The following is a 23,519-nucleotide window of genomic DNA, read 5'->3' on the forward strand; positions in this document are numbered from 1 at the left end:
AGGATAGGAAAACAGTAGAACTGTTATATATCTATATCTTTTGAACTATATCCACATAAAAAACGGCAAACATGTCTAAAGAAAAGGTACTATTGCGGTTTGAACTTTTGAAAAGGTTTCCATTGCAGAGGCAGTCTAAATACAAATGCCAGAAGAAGTTGGAAAAGCAATTAAATGCTATTCTAAATAATGTAAGCACTGCATGAAGTTGAATATTTAGCTGAAGTTCAAGCACTGAAAGGAGTTGCAATGTCAGTCGAAGTGTAATTTACTGTATAACTACTACATTTTTTTCTATGTAAAATCCTATCCTACAAAGTGAATAGAAACTATGTCTGACAGTTAAATTAGTGGAGTAAAAAGTAGAATAATTCCATTTAAAATGTAGAGGAGTGGAACTATAATTAGCAGCAAGTTAAGCAGCACTCATGTGTACTGAAAATAAATACATCTTTATTATTCTCATCTCTACAGAGTGATCCTTCCCCTGCATCCAGCTGAGAAGACATCAATACAAAGTACAAATCATCATTAACAGACATCAATAGAAATTATTAAACACCAATATAGTCAGACAGTGAAATGAAATTAGAAGTGTGTGAAGTACATCTTGATCATTAAAAGAAAATAAAAACACGCTAGAGCTCACAGTGAGTGTTGGTCCAGCAGAGCAAAGTTTGTGATCAGTGAACATAAAAAATAAAAAATGTTAAACAAACACAAAGTCAATAAATGATGATGAAAATAACGGTTCTAAAAGGTCCAGTTAATAATGATTGAGAGCATTGAATAAAGTCTGTGAGATGTGGCTGAAACCTTAGACTCTGAGCTCAGATTCTCTTCACCATATATTGTTCCCAAACATTAAAACCAAACATCGACAAAAAGTCAATCAATAAATTGTTTCCCAAAAGTTCAGCTTTCAGTACGTTATTTAAATTCTCATGCAAGTGCAATGAAGAAGTGGAAAAAAAAAAGCCTGGAGGTATTTAGCAGCGTGTTTGTCTTGATTGACACTTCTCTCAGCCAATCACACTCTTCTATAGTTGGTACAGACTGCTTGTGTCACCTCGTTACTCCCGAGATTTTCAGTTTTCAGTCACTGATGGTTTATCTGAAAACCTGCGAGGCAATACACAGGCTTTAATGCTAAAGAAAACAGATGTTGAGTAAATGGTCATTAGTAATTAACTGATCAGTGATCCATCACTTCTGAGGATTCTGTGCAAAGAGGAGGAACATAAGATTTTCTCTCAACAAAACCAGCAAGCTGAAGATTAGTTTGTATCAGTTGCGGTGCAGTTGAGCAGGATGACCTGCGATGTTAGCAGTGATTTACTGGTACCATAGTCTCAGTAATCAATATACATATATTCATATTATTGCACAGATTTGTCATCGGACAGTCAGAAGCTAATAATACAGACGCAGCCAACATGCTAATGCAGCTAAGGTTGGGAATACTCTGCCTGCTCCCCCATAAATGGTCCGCTGAGCAGACATTGCATCATCATCATCGTCCCCATGTCAACTTACTGAAACCTGCTGCTGCCGAGTGACCTTTGACCTCTGCAGAACCTAATGACATCACACACTAACCTCATCACCTGCTCTGAATCAACCAACACATGCGCACACACAAAGCAAAGATTTTGAGTGTTTAAGGGATACCAACATTTTTAAAAATCTTTTTAGTTCAGAATATGTTTTGCCAAGCTAAACAAATCAGAAAAAAAATGGAAACCGACAGATTCAACTGTGAATGAGGCTACAGGACCAGAAGCACAATGACAATGATGCTGATGCTGATGATGATGATGATGAGGAGGAGGAGGGGTGTGGACGGTTGTAAGAGCATAATCCCTAAAGTGTATATCCTTAAAACCTCTTTGAACCGTTTACATGAAGGTGAAATGTGCATGGAATGAATAACTTTAAAGAGTAAAAGCTCAGTTTGATGAACTTTACTCTTATTGAAGTTTAAGGAATGTAAACCCAAACTAAAAGACACAAGTGTTTGGATTAAAAGTTCACTAATAAGGCACTTAGAGCATTTCTAAGGAAAGTTTTTCCTCTGTATGTTGCTCTGAAAGGTTCAACTCAGCCAAATTACTAAATTAAGTAATATGTTTTAATAAGTAACAAACTGATTTCTCATTATTATTATTATTATTATTAGTAGTAGTAGTAGTATCATCAAGATGTACTGATCTGATCTCAGACTGGGATTGTGGGCAAAAGAAATTCACAGGACAGGGACTAGTAGTGGTACTGGAAAAGTACTATTAGCAGTACTACTTGTAGTATTACTGGAAGTGGTAGTAGTTTGAGGCCTGGCTTTGATCAAAACAGCTTTGAAAAAGAAACTGGATGTGACCACGACACATCACTACTGATGGTCCACAGGGGCTGCTGGTGTTCCCAGCATGCATCAGACAAGCACACTAGAAACAAACAGACAGGAAGAAGTGAACGCGTCCTGTCTGAGGCCCCGCCCTCCACAGGTGTGGGGGGTTTATCACATGTTGGCGATGTGCTCATTTGGTCACCAGTGTTACAGACATACAGTGTTACAGACACATAGTGTTCACACAGACAGTGTTACTCAGCTATACAGTGTTACAGACAGACAGTGTTGCTGCTCAGGCTGTGGTTACTAAGGCTGAAGGCGAAAGGGGTGGTGCTCTGCTGTTTCCGTGACTACAGGGTGTGTTGCCTGCCCGGGCAAGGGCGATCGCCGCGGCGACACGGCAGCCAGCAGCTCGCTGTAGATCTCCTGCCGGACCTCCTGCGCCACGCTCTCTCGAATCTGGAAAAGAGCCGAGACAGATTTGGTAAACATTTGAACTCTTTACTCAGGTTTTTATGAAAACATTTATTTGAAGTACAAACTTCAAACTGCTCATTGGTATTAATCTTCTTATCTAACTCCCAGCAAAGGGCCATATCATCTTTTTTCCAAAAATCTAAATATTCCTTAAAAGAAGCTTCATTGCCCCTGCCTTCGCCCATTGACAGCTGAGATCGGCTCCAGCATCCCTGCGACCCTTAACTGGATAAGCAGGTTACGGAAAATGAATGAATGAATGAGAAGCTTCATTGTGAAAAATGCTGTTGCAGTTTGTCTTTAAGATTAAATGACAACTTTATTCTGTCCTGCAGTCATGTGACGGTAGAAAGAAGTTCCAATTTAAACACTTCAACCAAAACCAAAACAACCACAACCAATAACCAACAGTAATAAGAAAGCATTCTGCAGCTTTCAAACTTTTAATTCATCCTAACAATGTAAAATGCAGTTTTCATTTTCTCAACAAATATGTTTTTAAAAAATAAACCTTCAAAACAAACAATGACAATACGTTATACAATTTTCATCTACGAATAAATCATGATAATGTTAAAGATGGACATATTTTGTCATTAGCTGCCAGTGAAGTACCAGTAAAATAAAAAATGCTGACATAATGGTACCTCTCTGATGAGCTGCTGCAGGTTCCCCACTCTGATTCCTCCTGCTGCTCCTTCCTCATCTAGTACTCCCCCGTCACTCTCTCCCTCTTCCCTCTCCTCTTCCTCAGAGCGTGTGTTGGGTCGAGGGGGGGGGCAGGGTTTATGTTAATTGATGCCCGGTACACGCCTCCTTTCTGCTCGCCACCTGGGACTGGACTGGAGGATCGGGAGGAAGGTTCGGTGGAGGGGGTGTGACCGCCGTAGCTGAGCTCTGATTGAAGGTGGAGCTGCTCTCTGAGGAGGTCTGACACCTGGAGACAGGAAAAGGTTGAACATTAAGACAAACTTAAGCATTATTAGGTTCATCTAACAAGTGTATGTGTGTGTGTGTTTGTGCTGACCGGCTCCATGGCTCTCAGTGCAGAGGTGGTGGACAGACTGTCGAAACTCCTGTCCCTATGGAAACCCTGAAGAATACAGCATCGATTAACATGTCATATTTATCGGTTTGGTGCAAAATCCCATAAATTGTCTCGAAGGGGTTTTAAAAACTGCAGAAACGGTATTACATGTGTATACCATGTGTTGTGTGTTTTTGTGTGTATATACCCTGTGTTGTTTGTGTATTGTGTAAACCCCATGTTGTGGGATTTGTGTGTATATTGTTTGTATACTCCGTGTTGTGTGTATATTGTGTGTGTACCCAGTGTTGTATGAGTTGTGTATATACCCTGTGTTGTGCGTGCGTCTATTTAACCTGTGTTGGTGGTTGTGTCCGATATACCGTGTGTTGTGTGTGCGCGCGTAAATACCGTGTTTTGTGTTTGCGTGTATATACCCTGTATTGTGTGTCTGTTTGCGTGTATATACCCTGTGTTGTGTGTGTTTGCGTGTATATACCCTGTGTTGTGTGTGTGTTTGCGTGTATATACCCTGTGTTGTGTGTGTTTGCGCGTATATACCCTGTGTTGTGTGTGATGTGTAAGTTCCATCAGTCTGTCTTCCAGCTGTTGTTCCAGCTCCAGCAGTTCCTCTCTGACCGCTGACCTCAGAGACTGAAGCTGCTCCACCTCCATCCTGCACACCCACACACACACACACACACAAACGCACGCACGCACACACACACACACACACAAGGTTTGTTTTGTATCTCATATTATCACAGTCCAGATTACTGTAAAACATGTGTCTGTTTGCTTTAATGAGTCACCTGTCAGCAGGGCTCAGGTGTTTGTAGACCATGGCCTGCTGTCGGATGATTGACTGCTCCAGATCCATCATCTGACTGCGGAACAAGTTCAGACTCTGTCTCTTCTGCTGAAACTCTGCCAAAGACTGAGATATATATATATATATATATTATATATATATATATATATATATATAGAGAGAGAGAGAGAGAGAGAGAGAGAGAGAGAGAGAGAGAGAAACACACTTTAATGACGCCAACAACAGTCAACTATGCCGTCCTAGATGGAAACGGTTTAAATACATCATACTGCAAACAAACAGTATGTATATTTTAGAGTAGAGCTGGAATGAACACACAAACTAATCCACAAAAATGAATAGAGTGATAAGTGATGACCGTACCTGGTGGTTGGGCAGAGCTGACCTGTGCTCACTGAACGCATCATAAGTGTCGGCTCGTTTCTAGATAAAGAGAGGACAGTGACGTCAGGACAGGAAGCTAAATGCGAAAAACTGAAAAAAGGATAAGCGCTAACCTAGTTAAAGCTAAACTATAGGAAGTTATGTCATTTCCGCTATGAAAATAAAACCAGATTTAAAGATAGTGGGACTACAACCACCACGACTACAGCTAAAGTGACACAAGCTTAAGGGACTGGGACTGAAGAGGACTAACCTGGTTCAGACTCTGAACTGTTCCTCTGATGTCATGCAGAACTCTCCTCAGCTGCATCTCAGTGCTGGATGGGCCCTTGCTGGGTCCAGGACCTGTAGCAGCATAAGGAGCAAGACCTGGGTGTAGGCTGTGACCCGGGCCAAGGCTTGAGGCCATGCCTTGGAAGAGGCCTGGAGCAGGAGGAGTGAACCCTGGATGGAGGCTGTGACCCGGGCCGAGGTGTGAGGCCAGGCCTGGGAAGAAGCCTGGAGCAGAGGGCGCGAACCCCGGGTGGAGGCTGTGTTCTGTGCCCAACGGCGGACACTGGGTGACAGGGTGGGGAAACGGCAGGTGTGGGCTCATGTTGTACATATGGTTACCAAGGTAGGGTGAGGCAAACTGTGAGCCCTGAGGAGTGGCATGGTAAGGTGACTGATGACCGTATAGTTGACTGTACGCCTGGTGGTGCATTGCTGGACTTCCTGGATGCAAGTTGCCCAGATTGAAGTGGTCAGGAGCCGTGGAGGTTGAGGGCTGATGCAAATTGGAGAGGCTGCCATGCTGAGGGACTGTGGGAGTTATAGGTTGGTAGAGACTGGTTAGACTAGAATGGTGGGTCAAGTTGTGGTGGTGATGGAGGTTAGGAAGACTTGCGTATGGATGGAGAGGGGATGGGTACTGGGGAGGAGGGTTCAGAGTGAAGGGGTATGGGCTGGGGTTAAGGCTGGGGCTAGGATTTGGGCTTGGGTTAATGTACTGAGCTGTGGGATTAGCATTAGGATAACGAAACACTGTCTGCCCTGAATTCCAATTTTGCTGGTTTTGGATGCCGTTCATGTTCTGTTTGAAGTTGCCCGGCTGCTGCTGATTGGAAGAGAGATCAGGAACGCTCTGGGTGCTCCAGGAGTGGGCGCGGCCTCCCGGTGACGACTCGGGAGAAGAGCTGCAGCTACGCAGGGAACAGGTTGATCGCAGCAGGTAGCGTGGGATGGGTTTGGGTGGGATGGGAGCTTCTGTGGGGAGCCTTGGTGGTTGGTTGTTAGAGTCAGACGAGGGGGCAGGGTTTATGATTAGAGTTGACAGACAATTGGTTTGTCCTTCCTCCTCTTCTTCTTCTTCATCTTCCCCTTCGCCATCATGGCTGTATTTGAAGGAGTACCTGGGCTGCGTGCAGGACGCCTGGCCTCGACCAAACTGGATCCTGACAGAGGACACGATCCTGGAGGGGGAGAGGAGCGAAGAGGGCAGGGAGGAGGACCTCTGTAGAGGCACACCACGTCTTCCTCGTCCAACCCCTGGGATTTTGGGCTGTGGGTTGACCTGCTCACCCCGGGTCAACTGTTTCTGTTTGGCCCGGATCAGAGCACAGAGAACCGGAGATGAAGGAGCAGGAGGAGGACAAAGTGAACCAGAATCAGCCAAGAAAGCATGCTCTTCTTGGGCTTCGTCCTCAGCAGCCGCTTCCTCTGTGGGGGGTTGTGTGTCTGTGGCGGTCTCGGTATGGTTCGGAGTGTGTTGTGGTTCTTTTTCTGAAGCAGTCTGATTCTGAGTGTGTTCTAAATCTGGTTGTGGTTCTTGTTCTGCAGCAGACATACTCTGGGAAGTCTCTTGTTCTGGTTCTGGTTCGGGATCAGTCTGGTCCCCACTCTCATCTTGCTCCTCCTCCCCGGTCTCATCCTGCTGCGATCCCATTGGTCTGATCCTGGGCAGGTGGTGGGCGGTGTACTGCGGTACCTGTTCTGAACTCCCATCACGCTTGATCTCTACCCTGGGACTACTTCTCCCATCGGCCTCAGCAGCAACAGCAGGCTCTACCTCTTCCTCCTGGCTGTCTGGCAGCTCAAACGCTGGTTGATCCATTGCGAGGGGTGTGGCCACATCCAGTGAAGGGTGTGATGTCACAGTGGTCTCGCTGTCACAGCTGTCAGTGCTCTCCTGCACCTATTCACAATGAATCGACAATTAATAACCCGTGGTGGATGAGGTACTCAGATCCATATATTAAGTAAGAGTACCAACACAACAATGTAAAAATACTTAACTACAAGTGACAGTCCTGCATTCAAACTATTATACCTCTGATGCATCAATGTGTTAGTAGCATTCCACTGTTGTAGCTCGTCAAGGTGGAGCTACGTTTAAGAACTTAACATACAGTAAGGTCATCCGGTCACAAGCTAAATCTGAGGAGTCATGAGATGATTAATAAGATAGAAATTAAAAAGTTCTGCTACAAAAATACATCTTTTTTTTGGTGGGGGGGGATAATTTCAAGCAGTTATCGCAGCAAAAACATGTGAAAGGTTTAGTGGAAAAAACACTGACTTAACTGCTCACAAATGACAGATATCTGGCATCTTGCGTTTTTAACAATGCATGGATTTGATAAGCTTATCACATGTTTTATTATTTAAATGTCCCTGTGAAAAGGAGCAAGTAACTATATCTATCAAATAAATGTGGTGGAGTAAAAGTACATGCCTTACAAGGTTTCATTACACATCTGACATAATTTTATTCCACATGTGATTGATTTGCAGGGATGTTTCTCCTCCTTGTGAGATAAGGCCCAGAGTGTCAGTTTAAATAACTTAAAGATCCATGTTGGTGATCTAAACTGAGATACAGGCAGGAAAGACATACAAACAGACCTTCAGGTAGCTGTTGGAATCAGCGGAGGGCTCCTCAGCAAAACCACTGCTGTCTGACTGCTGACTGACTGTCCTCAACAGGTCTGAGGGAGAGACACAGACAATGACGCTCTATTATTATTTGGGCAGTACCCTGTCTGTCCAGATGGTGGCAGAATATAATCATTTATGCTGAGCATTAAGCATAATGAGACAGGACAGCGTGTCCTCAGTGAACTGAGGAACAGGAAACATGTTTATTGCATACAGAACAGGCTGCACATATAAACTCTCATAGATACACTGGAAACAAACAAAGCAATGGGCCAACAAAGGAAAGTGAGGACAACTAGCAAGTTAACATAGATGTAGGTTTCAAAATGTTCCCCAAAAAATCTACTTTGCAAATGTTTTATGAGGAACACATTTTTTAAATCTCAAAAGATACACACAATGCATTTTGATGACACTGAAGAGCAAAACTTGAACAATCAGATGAAAGTTGAAAACAGAAGTTGCCAGTTACTCACCGTTGCCTCTGGAAGTTCTGGGTGGCACAGCCTCATCTTCGTTAGTCTGAATCTGAAATACAAACAACACAATGACTTTTATGAGACAGAAACACTGGGTCCCATTGTTCACCCACGGCAGCAGACCTTTTATCAGGCTCCACACAAGGTAGGAAACGCTGAAAAAGGTTAATCCACACCGTTTTTTTGGTGTGATATTTGACTTACAAGACTAGTCCTTTCCTTTTTTCTCTGGCATCTTAAGTGAAGCTTAAGCTCCACAGGAAGCAGACACATATCTCCTGCTGTCTATGTATTGCAAACTAATTGACTATACCCATAATGATCACCCAAAGTCATCATTTCCACTGTGAGCTTTCTTGTTTCTAAATAGGCACATGGGGAACAAACTCAATGAATCAACAGATAACAATGAAGGTTTCCCTTTTGTGTATATTCCACATGGAATCTACTGTAAAACTATTGTGTAAAATTTGCTTTAGTAGATCTCAAATGACTCTGTTGTTTCACTTCTGGTGTGAACTCTGAGTCAAAGTATGTTCGGATACATAGAGAGGAGGATTTCTGTCTTTATTTGCATGAATTTGAATGCTAGAGTTAGTGTTAGGATAACTAGTGTTTACTGGCTACAGTGGGCGCAGATGTACAACTCACACCAGGATAATGTTGTTAATGCGGTGTGGTAGGATGGTGTTGTCAACCCAGGAGACCACCACAAAGTCCTCAGCATGTAGGATAGGGCTGCCCCCATTTCGGTCTTTGTCGACAAAGATTTCTTAAGTACACTAGTCGTTTTTCTGCTTTTTTTTGCAGAGAGACTAATTTCCAAGAAATGTATGAGTGGTGTCTTTGTTTGATTCTTTGTGGAGAAACAAAGTTTAACAGACCTGTCGGTTAAATAAACTAATTGATTAGTCTACCAAATCGTATTGCATGTTAGTCCACTAAGAATTTCTTTGGTCGAGGACGAGCCTAGTGTAGTGTGATTTGGTTGATTATCAATGACTAAAAAGCCATCAGTGATAATGTTGTGACCGAGGACAACATTACAACTCCTCTGTGACGTCCTAACTTTTTCCGATTGGAAGTACAAAGAACCCAAGAGAACCCAGGAGAACAACGTACCTCCTCCATGTCGAAAGAGTCTGTCTTTTCTGTGCGAAGCTGTGCCAGCTGGAGTGGCAACAGGGTGGGAGGAGTTTTCTCTGGGGTAGAGGTCAGGTTTTTCTCCTCCACCTGCTCCTCTTTGACAATCTGGGTTCCTTCCTCTGTTCTCTCATTGGGTGACTGAGAGTCCACTGACTCTGGTTGATGCTCTCCATTGGATGCTGGTCCGATTCTGCTCTGTTCAGGACTGATGGGCAAGATGTTATTGTGCAGTCAGATCAAATTTGCTATCCCATTAAGATTCTGTTCATAATTGAATCTGTACTTTAACTTAAGTAGGATTTTAAAGGAAAGACTTTTAATGTAATGGAGCTTTATTACACTGCTGTACTATGAGGAACTTTATTTTTTTTGTGAGGGTTTTACTGAATAGTCACCTAGTCTACTATCAAAACCACAAATCGATACTGTGCAAAGTTGAAGATTAATCATTCATATGTGTTCCGGTGCTTGCGGCTTAGCAATGCCTGTTCAAATCATAGACTGTATATAAGCAGTGGACGTAGTCATCGTGATGTCAACTGTTGGTTTGTGGACTGATGTTTTGAAGCCTTGGGTTCTGAGATTTTGCCGTCGCTTTCTTGGATTACGGCCATTGCCATGTTGTTTTTTTGCCAAACAATAAACGGAAGGTACCATATTTGGAGTGACGTAGAGACGCCGTAGATGGCTCTGGTAGCAGCAGCGACCTGTCAATCACAGTAAGCCCGCCCTAAAGCATAATCCACTTTATGGTCTATTTGACTCTAACTGGACCATAATTTACTAAATTAGTAATTGAAGAAGACTTGAAACTAGTGATTGAGTCCATAAACTCATGTTTGCAATGTTTGCTGAGGAAATAAAGAAACGAAGAAATAGGGTCATGTTCTCATAGACTTCTATACAATCTGACATATTTTTGCAACTGGAGGAGTCGCCCCCGCTGGTCAGTAGAGAGAATGCAAGTTTAAGATACATTGGCTTCACTCGGCAGAACCGTGCCTGGTTCAAATGAGCTTTTGAGTAAAACACATGATATCTCCCGCGATTAATTGAGTAGTCGACTACTTTTAGGGGGTAGTCAATGAGTACTAAAATGTAGCGGCCCCAACTGCCCTAGCCACCGGTGTGTCCAGTAGTACCTGTCGTCTCCATCCCCGTTGGTTTCCTCGGCGACTGTCGCCAAGGAACAGCTGTCTTTCTTGCGCATGTGATTCTGGTTGACTGTCTCCGCCTGGTGGTTGGGGTCAGTACTGCAGCTGTCCTGTTCTGGACCAGCATGTGCCTGACCGTTGGTGTGTGTTTGATCAGAGGTGGCGTGTCCGTTCAACTGTGTTTGTTGTTTAGGTGAGTGTGCTTCAAGGGAGTCGGTGGAGGCTGCGAGCAGGTTGTGTTTGCTGATGGTTTTCTTGAGGAGTTTGGCGACATTCCTTGCCGAGCCAGATCTCCTTAGAGGAGGTGTCGACTCATCTCCCCCTCCTTCTCCCCCTGAGAGAGATACAGGACCAACAGATCAGAATAAAAACAATAGAGTTTAAATGTAATTTTTCTTTTGTTAAAAATCTCTGACAAAATATATATATGACAAGTAACTTCTGGTCAATGTTGAACACAACACGTTATTGAGACGAAATAGACTTTATGGAACAAAAACTAAATTTCTACAGAATATAGTCGTCAAAAAAAGAATTTGGCAACACCAATTTCTGCGAAGAGACAACACTTTTTTTTTGTTTTTTTAAATCAATCAAATAAAAATCAATTTGGAAACTATAATGCTCAAACTTGGTCTTGACAAAAGTTGATTTTTATCAACTAAATAATTTATTCCTCATCTAATAAGGTTGCAGCGTTGCAGTTCAATTCAACTTAAAGTGAGTAAAATTCAAATGGAACTTCCGAAGTTATGGGCTATGCCCCTGCTGACTCTTATTTCAATTCAAGCCATGCCTATTTGATAGCGTGGTCCAAGTTTGGGGAGCCAGGCGCATCCCACTGGGCGGGCGGTTGAGATTTTTCCAACTTCATGAAAATACAGACCGGTGAACGCAGCTCAACCCCCCTCCGAACCCGCTGCAACAAAACTCCCACCATCTCAAACTCTCCGTGAGAAATGAAAAGAGAGCGTTGAGACGCCCTCCTACACCGGATCTGTTGGAAATGCGCCTTAATACTTTGCCCATGGCTCTCTATCCCAAGTCTAGACTACTAAAAGAAACTCTACGGTGGACTGGGTGTGGTTGCCACGGTTACCTTGGTCCTTGGAGCTGATGCATTGGACAGGCTGACCAGAAACTTGACTGTAGAGCTGAAAGAACTCGTTCGCTACTGTGGTCAAGACTTCGATCTGACGGAAACGACCTGAAAGAGACAGAAACAAAACAACAGTTACAAAATTCTTCACAGTTGTCAAAAGAGAGGAAAATATTATGACAAAAGAGGCTTTCTTAAAAAAAAAATTGGATTCTTGAAAATCTTTGAAGAAATTATTTTTAACCTGCTCCTTTAAGTGTAATAATTGGCAGTGAGGCATAAGTTAAAAGTCTGAACATGTCAACATCCAGCAGCGCTCTTACTCCTCTCAAACCAGAATTAACTGCACCAGTGAGGTTCCAGTGCAGTTTGTCTTCTTCCAGGAAGCTTCTTGAGCTGGTGGCAGCGACTTCAAACAAGACCGAAATGTCTGAAAACATTCCCTACTAGCTTTACAGAGGTCTATTATTAATGTCTGCCATATTATTGGTAAAAGTATGGTAAAGCACCGTACTAGAATGCAGAAAAACGTCACACTATCCTTAAAAATAACTAAGACAAATTAAATCTGATTGGCTAATTTTTTACACTTGTTTTACAAAAATAAGAGTCTGGGATTCAACAACTATCTCCAGTAAAAGACTGATTAGCAAAAAGCTTCATGTTTGGACTGGATACAGACGTCATAGTCGCTCTTCCCTCCCTCCCTCCCTCCCTCCCTCCTTCTTCTTCTGTGGTTGTGTAAGTCGAGCTGTCAGTCTTGTCTCTAACAGGATGATGACTTGCATACTTTTCTTCCTTCCGTGCTCATCTCTCCTCGCCATTCCTCCATCCCTCGCTGTCTAAATACTTGTCAGTCTGTTATGAAACGCAGACTTCTGTCTTTTGTCTGCCACTCTGTTGACACCATATAACTCACTCCGATGTCATCACCTGAAGTACATAGCACGGACCTGCTCGCTCTTTCACCTCTGATCCCATTTTGACTTCTAACTCCTTAAAAAGACAGACTTGTTTAAGCAGGGGCGTTCACTTCTTCTCTGTATGAAAGAAAACTTCTTAAATGACTGTTAATGTGAGGTTATACTTGCAGTAATGCTTAGGTAAACTTTTGTAAACACTGATGGATGCCATCAAGACTGAAAAGTCCAATACATTAATTAAAATCCCTACTCTTTATAGGCAATGCCTTTGGTATTTTAGACAGACGAACGGGAAACATTGGGAGAGAGGGGAATAAGACGCAAGAAGATCTTCGGCTGGAATGGACAGGATTAAATACTGTGCATCTTAACCACTAGGCCATCAGGATGGTTAAAATCAGCCCATCTTCACAGGAAATTACAGCAGTATTAAAAATGATCTGAGTTATCAAACAGATGATTTAAAAAGGTATTTTGCCCAAAACAGTGCAGAGACACAAAACAAAGCTGAAACCATCTTTAAAGCAAGCTCAATAACAACAAACTAGCTAATAAGCAAACCAGAATTACCTCGAAATTGTTTGCTTCCGCCAACAAGACACGTTGCAGTTCACATCCATGTCTGTCCAAATATCATCATTTCATAATTTTATCCTAAGACACTGTCTTATTATTAATTGTAATAATTGAGATTATAATTCTTGAGTTATGGCCAAAAACATGTTTGTGAGGTCACAGTGACCTTTGGCCACCAAATTCTAATCAGTTCGACCTTCAGCGCACAAGTGGACGTTTGTGAAGAAATTGTGTAAGAAATTCACTCAAGGCGTTCTTGAGATACCACGTTCACGAGAATAGGACAGACGTCAGGTCACAGTGATCTTGACTTTTGACCTTTGACCACCAAAATGTAAGAGTTCATCCTTGAGTGGCTAGAAAAAACACTCAACACTACATTTCCAGCACCAAACAGCAGGTGGACAAAGTTAACAACTAGCTGATGAAGAAAGTGGATCATTTAGCAGCTAAAGAGCCAGATGTTTTTCTCAGGAGTGAGTGGAGACCAAACTGGTAACTGAAATGATTGGCTTGTTCTGCTGCCACAAAGTGACCAACACAAATCTGTTAATTCATCTTTTAACAAGCTACAAATATTCTAAAAGCTATAAAAAAACCTTCTAGTTAAAACACTTATTAAAGAAACGATGAGGTTCAAGCTACAAACCAGTCAGTCAAACAGTTCAGTACTTTTCAGTCCCATCAGGACATGACTAGAGAACATGAACCCCTTATTACAGCAGCCATGTGTGATGATAGTAATGCTGTGTGAGTCTGTTTCCTGCTGACTGCTGACTCCGCACTAACGCTCACTCTAAGGATCCTGAAACAGGAAGTGAGGAATAAGAGAAAACGACACGTACTCCCTCGTTTTTTCTGTCTTCATCCCAAGAGATTCTTTCTGATGGTGAGAACAGAGCTTACATAACAAACAAAAATGACACACACACACACACACACACACACACACACACACACACACACACACACACACACACACACACACACACACACACACACACACACACACACACACACACACACACACACACACACACACACACACACACACACACACACACACACTCTCTCTCTCTCTCTGGGATCCGGGGGACCGATGGAACAGTATGAGAACGTTCTGGAAGAAATAAAAAAATCTTCCAGGAACCACAGACAGACTGTTAAAGGAGCAGCTCACTTAAAAACAACAACAAAAAAACAGATTCAGTTCTGATCTGAGTCACTGCAGCTTTTCATAAAGTTAGTTTGCAGTTTAAAGCCAAACATGTACTACACCAGGCTCAATCAGGAAGCAATGGGCCATATCTTATCTTAACCTGGCAATCCACAGTTCAAGATCTTTCCAGTTATTCTTTTTGTAGACGTTTTAACTGGAAGCTAATTCTGGTAACTGACAGACAGTCATGCAGAATTTCAATGCTTCTGTATGTGAGCGAAAATGCTCTCTGGATTCACAAATAGCAGGTAAATTATGAGCAATATCAGTCAAGAGTGTAACTCAACCGTTTTCCCACAAGAATATGAATACGCTATAAAATGCCCCTGTGATTGGTATTCATTCACACCACCAACAAACCACACCAAAGTTCCCTCCTGTTTAGGTGGTCTCGACCCGCTTATTTAAATCGCAACAGAGTTCAACTGACTCCTTTCACACCTGTCCAAAGGAACTGAACAGAACGGGCAAACACATGCAAGTTTGTTGTAACCGAACCAAACAGGTTATGTATGAACTCCATTCATCAGTGTCCCTAAGAAGGATCATGCACTTGTGTCTTATTTTAAATTGTTAGCCCTAAGAGATGCCAAAACTGAAAAAAAAAAATCACATAGTGTGTTAAAGTGATGGACGTTAGTCAGTGGTACAGTGAAGAGCACTCTTTTGAAGCTTCTCTCAGCTGGCCTGTTAATGTGTTCTCGTTCACAAGTTTATTGTAACACCATGAGTTGTTTTCCTGCCCGACAGACTAAAAGGTTGCCCCATTATGCCTCTTGACTCAGCACACTGAGCTTCAGTGTGCGTGCGACCAAACCGCGCGTGACTCATTTAGTTGTTATCTGCAGATAACAAGAAAATTAGGCCGTGATCCTGAGATAAGGAAACACTATAATGTGCTGTGACGGTTTGTTTGTTTTGGACTTTTCATGTGGATGTGTTTCTGCACAAGAAAATTGCTTGCACTAATTGATTTATCTTCAACTTCTTGTTACTGCCAGAAGTGGGAATGTGTTGCATTGTGTAGATGGACATTTGCTGCTAGTGATCACCTTGGACCTGAATTATGGCAAAAATCTGATCAGTTTCACAATATAACGAACAGCGTGAAGGACGTTCATTCGCGACAAACATCGATCGATGTTACATCTGTTTCCCACACAGCTCTGGGATCATCTGGTCACATTACGGTTATAATATTCATGGTTCAAAATGTGTGCTAATACAATATTTCTTCATCCAAAATGCAAAGTCACAGTGGAGACTCAGTTACATTACTGCATAAAGTCCTGCTTACAATGACATGGGCTTTTTATTATTGTATATCAAGCTGAGTAATTCAAATTATACCATTGATCAAATATATATATATATTTAGTAGTTTATTTTTAAATCAGTTAAATCAGATTTCAGACCATTCGTGTCAAAATCATCTGGTTTGTGAGTTCCTGCTGCAACACAAAGTGAGCTAGTTGTAAGCTAGTTAACGGGGAACAAAAATAAATAAAGAAGTTTATTTTAATCTGATATCTGTTGTGGACATGGTGCTGTCGGGTCACATGACCTCATCCAAAAGGTGGACGCGTGTTCCCACTTTGATGGCAATCAATGTTCAGCAAGCTGTGTCAACCAATCAGGACCTTTTACTTGTATTTACTAAAGCAAGCAATAGCAGGGTAGTTGAGAGACAAGACCAGAGATGGGCCAAATAAATAATTGGGCGAGCAACATAAGGTCAGTAAGACTCGAGAAAATGGTGCATAGTGGCAAATGTACAAAACTCCTGCACTGAACAACATAAAAAATACATCGTCCAAAAGATCAGAGAGAGGAACTCTAGTCGAAAACCTATTTATTCGTTGTTGAAGTGCAAATATTTCCTCAGCTAAACGACACTTATAAACTGTCTTGTCCAACAAACTTTGAGCAGTGAAGACTTTTCAAACTGCCCAGAACAGCCATCAAATTGTAAAACAAAACTTTTGCGAACCTGAAGAACTTTCAACTATGGACATCTTCTTAAACACAGGATCTTTGGTTAATCCTTTTTTTAAAGCACCAAGACAGTTAAACTGTCACAAAGAAGAGAATCAGCTGTGTGGTGTGTGTGTGTGTGTGTGTGTGTGTGTGTGTGTGTGTGTGTGTGTGTGTGTGTGTGTGTGTGTGTGTGTGTGTGTGTGTGTGTGTGTGTGTGTGTGTGTGTGTGTGTGTGTGTGTGTGTGTGTGTGTGTGTGTGTGTGTGTGTGTGTGTGTGTGTGTGTGTGTGTTCAATTAGGGAGCCAGTACCTCCATGCAAACACGAGTTTGAAAACAAAAAGAGGCCAGGATGCTAGCAGTGGAGGTTTTGTGTGTGTGTGTGTGTGTGTGTGTGTGTGTGTGTGTGTGTGTGTGTGTGTGTGTGTGTGTGTGTGTGTGTATGTGTTTGTCTGCATGTGCATGTGCATGTACAAGTGCACGTGCATTTGTGTGTGTGTGTGTGTGTGTGTCTGTCTGGGACAAAAGGATCTTTGTCCCTGCTGTCAGTGTTGCCCAAGCAGTTGGCATAACAGCTAAAAGAGCTAAAGGACCCCACAAAACACCCTAATAATACTGGGAACAGGACACACACACACACACACACACACACACACACACACACAGTATTTGAGTACTTCCTCTGTCTACAGTTTCAGGACATGAACCTATTCATTACTAACATGGTTAACACTAGATCAGCAGAACTGAGGTGTTCGGGTGTTGTTGCCCTTCTGAAACTGACCACTGTACAACACACCGTTGAGATAGAGAGTAGAGTTCAGCCATAAACACTAGAACAGATTCAAGAGTACAGGGGAGAGTATGGAGTATGGCACATACTAGTCAGAGCGTAGTTGGGGTTCTCCACTTCCATGCGCTGCAGCTGAGCTCCCAGGTAGACCTGCAGGTGGAACCACAGGAAGTGATGTCATTAACAGTATCAGTGATCAATGTTGCAAGGCAGGCAGCAGACTCTTAAAAAAAAAAAGTTAATCTGGTTTGTTCTCACAGGTAAAATGATGTTGAAGAACAAATACGCAGAGCTTTTCCCATAGTTTGGCAAAACTAAACGGACAGATTTTTTAAGTGAGTTTGGGGATTTTTAGTGATTTAGTGATTTTTAGTGATATTTCAGTCTAGACCATTTTGGTCTAGACTGAAATATCTAAACAACTATTGAATAGATTGCCATGAAATGTTGTACAGACATTCATGTCCCCAGGATGATGGATCCTACTGACTTTCATGATCCCATGAACTGTCCTCTATTGTCAACATGGGGTCTTCCTAGATTCATTTAGTTGAGATTGGTTTACATTGGGCAGGACTGCGCGTAGTGTAGAAGTTTGTTTGTGGGTGATAAGGGTCGTCTGTCCGCTCACTCTGCTTGTGTATAATGTTATTATACTTGAGCTGTGGTCACCAGCAGTTAAGTGGGCTTTGAAAACACGCCACATTTGTCGTCATTTAGAGTTTGTTTCCAGTGTTAACACACTGCTGTCGTCTGTACCTTGATGTCGATGCCTCGCGCTGTGGAAGTGTTGCTGAAGAACCTGGAGGGAACCTTGGCGGAAAGGTCAGGTTCTTCTCGACCAAAACCAAGATTTAGGAGGATTTCCTCAGGGTCCTCCTCGTACAGGTCCAGCAGTTCTGACACACTGTGGACATGCACACAAACACAGGTCTTCAGTCACTCAGTCAGTACATTAGTGGGTCTGTCAGTGGGTCAGTTAGCTAGTTAGTCTGCTGGTTAGTTTAGTCAGTCTAACCGCAGGGTAAGGAGGGTCTCCTGTGGGTGCTCCTCTGACTGCTCCAACACCTCTGAAACACTACGAAAACACAGACAGCCGGTGAGTATTTCGCACACACAACTTTTTGCTAGTCGGTTAGTCTGTTAGTGAGATAGTAAGTGAGGTAGTTTGGAAAGTGTGACGGATTGTGTAAACTGTCTTAATATTCTCCAAATTTTAAGTGCAATTGTTACAACTGTTTCATGGGAAATCACAACTCTATTGCATGTCTGCAATAGGTAGTAATTCACCCAGGACATTTAATTCATGCTCACCAAAATGAAAAGTTGTTTTGTCAGCATGTGAACCGTACTGATTAAAATGTTTTGATGTTTTTCACCATGGCAGTCGACCTTGGAAGTGTTTTTCATACACATATATATATATATATGATATAGTGTCTGAACATGAAGAAAATCTGATCCAATTTTGGTCCTCTTGCACCAACAGTGAAGGTTTAAATATATGTTTGCCATGAAGCTCTTTGGTGTTTCAATACATCATTGCTCTATATTAATTGATTGGTTTTCTTCTTGGCACACTCCTGAAACTTCTCTTTGAAACTCTTTCAAACTTCTGCAGAACTTTTGTCACACTGAACACAGCCCAGGTGTCTCTCAAACCCTGTATCAACAACATAAAACTGAGGATGAATTACCCATGATGCTCCACCCATAGCCCACTATGAACCATTACACACACAAACAATACACCATACACCTCCAACGGCTGGAGCACTGCGCAAACCCTGGCACCGTCAGCCCCCTCTCTGACCTCATACCACCACCAACAATGAATCAGCCTTCCATGAGAACTCCCAGCACAGACATCCAGTTCAATAGTAAATCCTTCAAACACAAAGCTGCAGATGGTGCAACTCAGACATGAACATACCTATTTAATTAGTTAACTGACCACACCTGCATCAATGATGGAGATCTTGAAAAGTTTAACCTGCAAATTTCTGATAGAGCAGTGACACTTTGGGCTGTTATTATTCAAACCATCAAATTTCCGTTCTGAGAGGTGTTTGGATTCATCTTGTAAGTAACATAAGCTAGAATCTTCAGTTTATTAGCGATAGAAAACAAAACCATTTGGTCAGAAACAAAGCAATGTCATTCAAATCATCAGTAATTGTCTTTGTATATTACATCTTTATAAACAGCTAACACAGTCTTATATGACTGATTCATAATCATTTTTGCTTTTGACCTCTTAAAATTGAGCAATGTCTACCCTTGACCATAGCCTGAACAATACTGCCTTTGGATCCCTTTTACAAGGGGGTCCTGGGCTAGACAGATAGTGCTAGTGCAGCACAGGAGACGGCGAGAGGCTTTCGAAATAAAGAACCCACAAAATGATAACAAATTCAGCTGAAGTTCTGTGAGAAGTTGATAAGGGAAACGCTGCTTTTATTGTTAGCGGCTCCACCACTAACAATAAAACTACTGCATAGAGAGGTAGTTACTGAATGTAAATACAATGTGTGGATATTGCTGAAAAAAAGCTTTTTACTATCTTCAATCATGTTGTTTCCAATTAGGTTTCATCTTTGAACCTCTTACTTAGGAACCACTTCTCCACATGCCTATGCATCTTTTGGTTGAGTTCTCTGTAGTGTAATTTGATTGGTTTGAAGTTTAACAACAACCCTCTGTGTCTCCGCCCCTCTCTACCTGCATTACTTCCCCGTAGAACCTCAATGAGTCGGACTGAGGAGGTGAACTGACCTGGACACAGTGCTGCTCTTCCCTGATCCTGTGGAGTTCATACTTCTTGCTCTCTCTTTATACTGACTCCTCTTCTGATCCGCCGCAAGACCAAAGCTACACATATTAACATACACACAGAAGCATTAACACAAATACACAGAGTGACCAACTTTATTTACTGAATGTTGAGAATGAAATTAAAGTGAACTCACCAGGATTCGGATTTACTGTTACTGGACTGAAGATGGTTTGCTGCAGAGAAAAAACAAGGAAATTAAGATCACTCATATATCATCAAATACAACATACCATATATCAGCCAACTTTTTTGGCAATGAGCAATTCTCATTGGACTGAATAGGCGCCATCTTTGGGTCCAGTATCGGTTTCTATAATACATCCATAAATTACGCAAACAAAAGCATCTCTGTAGCACAGGTTTTTCAAGATTTACACTCCAACTAGCTAAGCAAACGTTATCCAGAAATAGCGTTACATTGGTTAGAGCTCATCCCCAAAGTCTTTTCTCTTGTTACAATAAAAGTGAAATATACTGTTAAAAGAAAAAAGACTCAGTATGTGAGCTAAGCAGCCAAAAAGGGTTACGCTTGGACACAATAATAATGTGATCCTACATTTTTCCTCATTATACTTATAATGCTAGGACTAGCTAGCTGTGCTCTGCAATACAAAAACAATGCTGTTTCTTTATTTACATGTCTTCTACATATACAGTATATCATCATCTGAGGATGCTGACTTTTTGCCTGGGACATGCCACTTTAACTTCAGTCCACTTTAGCTCTCAGTATATCATGTATTTAAGTGCACATTTAAGACTCATTTACAGGATTCTTGTCTTAAAAGGAGTCAGCTAAAATCATTATAAAAGCTGTGTTTGTCCACCTCGGTCTGAAATCAAGGACCCACTGTTTCAATTTTTTTTAAATCTGCTTCAGTTCTGACTTAATAAATACCACGGAAGCAGATCATCTTTCATACCGTCAGTGAAAGTCATCACCAACTGCAGGTGTGACTGTTTTCTTTTTCATTTCAAAAGAACCTGTTGGGACTTGTTTCCCTGTCAATGTCTTTCTCTGAATGTCTCACTCTCTTTCTTTCAACTTAGTTTCAGCTGAATTCTTCCTTTGAATCCATAGTATTTTCCTCTGGTTTAAAAGGAGCCTTACGCGACAAAAACTTGTCTTCCTAGTCTAATTCACAGGCTCACTTCCATCCTATTCACCAGGAATCCTTTAATTAACTAATTCACTTCCATACTATTCATAGAGTGACACTTTAATTCCCTCCCATCCTGTCCTGATAATGTTTGACAACATTACAGCCCATTAGGATGTGTTCATACATGACAATCAAAAGTCCTCTGCACCACTAAAGTCTTTTCTGATGTATGCCATTCTCAACACGATTATGGTACTTACTGTCAGGACATGACAACATGACCTGAGATTTAGGCTGATGACAAGAAGAAGCCAGAGCCACTCAACTAAATTGGTTTTCTACAAATACTTAACCCAAATGTAAAAATGGCACCATTATATTTTCATCCTAATGAAACGTCCACATAAACAAAAAGCCAGTTGGCTCAAATGGAAAAAGGTTGCTGTGTGAGAAGACAAACATGAAGGAAACATTTAGAGGCTGCAGGAATGTATAGAAACTCAAAATCGGTGCTGGTGCTATTAACTGAGGAGACATTTTAGAGTAAAATAAACCAAAAAGCGGAGTATGCTTTGGAGCATGGCCAGAACCGTATATGGCGTCTCTACGGCATCACTCCTCCGCAGTCCAAATTTGGACACTTTGGTTCACTGGTTGCAAAAAACCATGATGGCGACGGTCAAAATGCCGAACTTGAGGCTTCAAAGCTGCAGCCCTAAAACCAATGGGTGAAGTCAGGACGACTACGTCCACTTCTTAAAGACAGTCTATGGGTATAACCCTCAAAACATTTACACCGACTCTGCACCTCCCAACAGCTCAACCACGCTTTATGGCATGTCAGCTCATTTCTTTGATTTCATGGCCCGTAACGTAACCATTTTTGGTCACTCTCACCTCTCTCGTGAAACTCTAGAAACCAACTGTACACTACTACATTGTACAAACTGCAGACAAATAAAGTTAGCAACAAGCTGTTGAACACACTGGAGCATTTAGCAGCTTAAGGGACAGATATTTTCTGCAGGAGTTTGTAGAAACCATAGAAGTGAATGAAAATGAAAAGTTTGTCAGTTCTCTGGTTAATGAGCTCTCATTACTGAGTAAAAAGACACTCTGTAACACCACTGTATCCAATAGACTGGTGACTGATGACTGTCCACTGATCACCTAACGTCAATTCAAGAATCACCCAAATGTTTTTTGATTCACATCATAACAAATTATCTGATCAACTTCGTAGTTAAAAATCTGGATCTTCAGTACATGTAAGTAGAGTATAGAGTGGATACAGTAGGCCGCTGTTAATTATATGTGTCTGTAGTGTTTCTACCTTGAAACAACCTAAACAATGGGTGATTAAACATTTGTAGTGTAGTTATTTTAGCCTCTAGTTAAACCTTAAGTGTTAAAGAGTAAACTAATTAAATAAACATGACAAAAGGCAGCCAAATGACTGGTGGCTTTTATTCTGAAGGCGGCAAGCCCTGCAGAAGACAGAGCTGTCTAACAGTGATTGCACTTTGCCAGCACGATAGAAAAATGTTGTGCAGTACTAAACAAACTTTTATGGGATGTATTTGGGAGGAGTGTTCTAATGTTAGCAAAAAATAAACCCACAAAAAATGTAACCAGGTTTGGGAAATCCAGTCTAAACTGTGTCAGAGGCTGAACAAGGTGTCTCCGATCTAATCTATACAAACTGTGGCCTCTCAGCATCAACTCATTAGCATCTATTCAGCCTCAGACTCCACCAGCTGCCCCTTCGCACACACACGCACACGCGCACACACACACTAACAGCATTCCCACATGTCAGTGTTGGGTAGTTCAACATAAAGTCATTAAAGTCTATTGTTAACTCAATAACACATACACCGTCTCGCTGTCAGAGCCAATAATGATGTATTTGCAGCAGTTCAGAGGAATGATACACACACACACACACACACACACACACACACACACACACACACACACACACACACACACACACACACACACACACACACACACACACATTCAGTGTGTTTCCACACCTCTGTGATTGTTGACTTTTCCTTCATAAAGAAACAGGACTGAGGAATGAAGATGGAGCGGTGTATGGTTTTGTATCACACTGTGTTCTGTAGAAACTGTTGTTTTTGTCAGACATCTTCATTTATACACATGTGATTAAGCTGCATTATTAATGCATCAAAGGCTTTTTTGCACAACACACAAAGGGGCAA

The 23,519-nt window shown here is 41.9% G+C and overlaps 1 protein-coding gene across 1 annotated transcript in view; it reads right to left on the reverse strand.

Moving 5' to 3' along the window:
* Nucleotides 1-433: 433 nt before the first annotated feature.
* The window catches only part of itprid2 (ITPR interacting domain containing 2), a 36,484-nt gene continuing 13,398 nt past the window's right edge, over nt 434-23,519 (reverse strand). Inside the window, 17 exon segments of the mRNA XM_054615519.1 lie at nt 434-2,809; nt 3,475-3,599; nt 3,602-3,764; nt 3,855-3,920; nt 4,416-4,530; nt 4,667-4,791; nt 5,050-5,109; nt 5,324-7,243; nt 7,954-8,036; nt 8,463-8,514; nt 9,588-9,816; nt 10,754-11,099; nt 11,865-11,972; nt 17,439-17,499; nt 18,109-18,256; nt 20,125-20,220; nt 20,319-20,358. Coding sequence (XP_054471494.1) covers nt 2,657-2,809; nt 3,475-3,599; nt 3,602-3,764; nt 3,855-3,920; nt 4,416-4,530; nt 4,667-4,791; nt 5,050-5,109; nt 5,324-7,243; nt 7,954-8,036; nt 8,463-8,514; nt 9,588-9,816; nt 10,754-11,099; nt 11,865-11,972; nt 17,439-17,499; nt 18,109-18,256; nt 20,125-20,220; nt 20,319-20,358 — 3,890 coding nt within the window. The 3' untranslated portion in view covers nt 434-2,656.

This window comes from Anoplopoma fimbria, chromosome 16, assembly GCF_027596085.1.
Source record: "Anoplopoma fimbria isolate UVic2021 breed Golden Eagle Sablefish chromosome 16, Afim_UVic_2022, whole genome shotgun sequence".
Lineage (NCBI taxonomy): Eukaryota > Metazoa > Chordata > Actinopteri > Perciformes > Anoplopomatidae > Anoplopoma > Anoplopoma fimbria.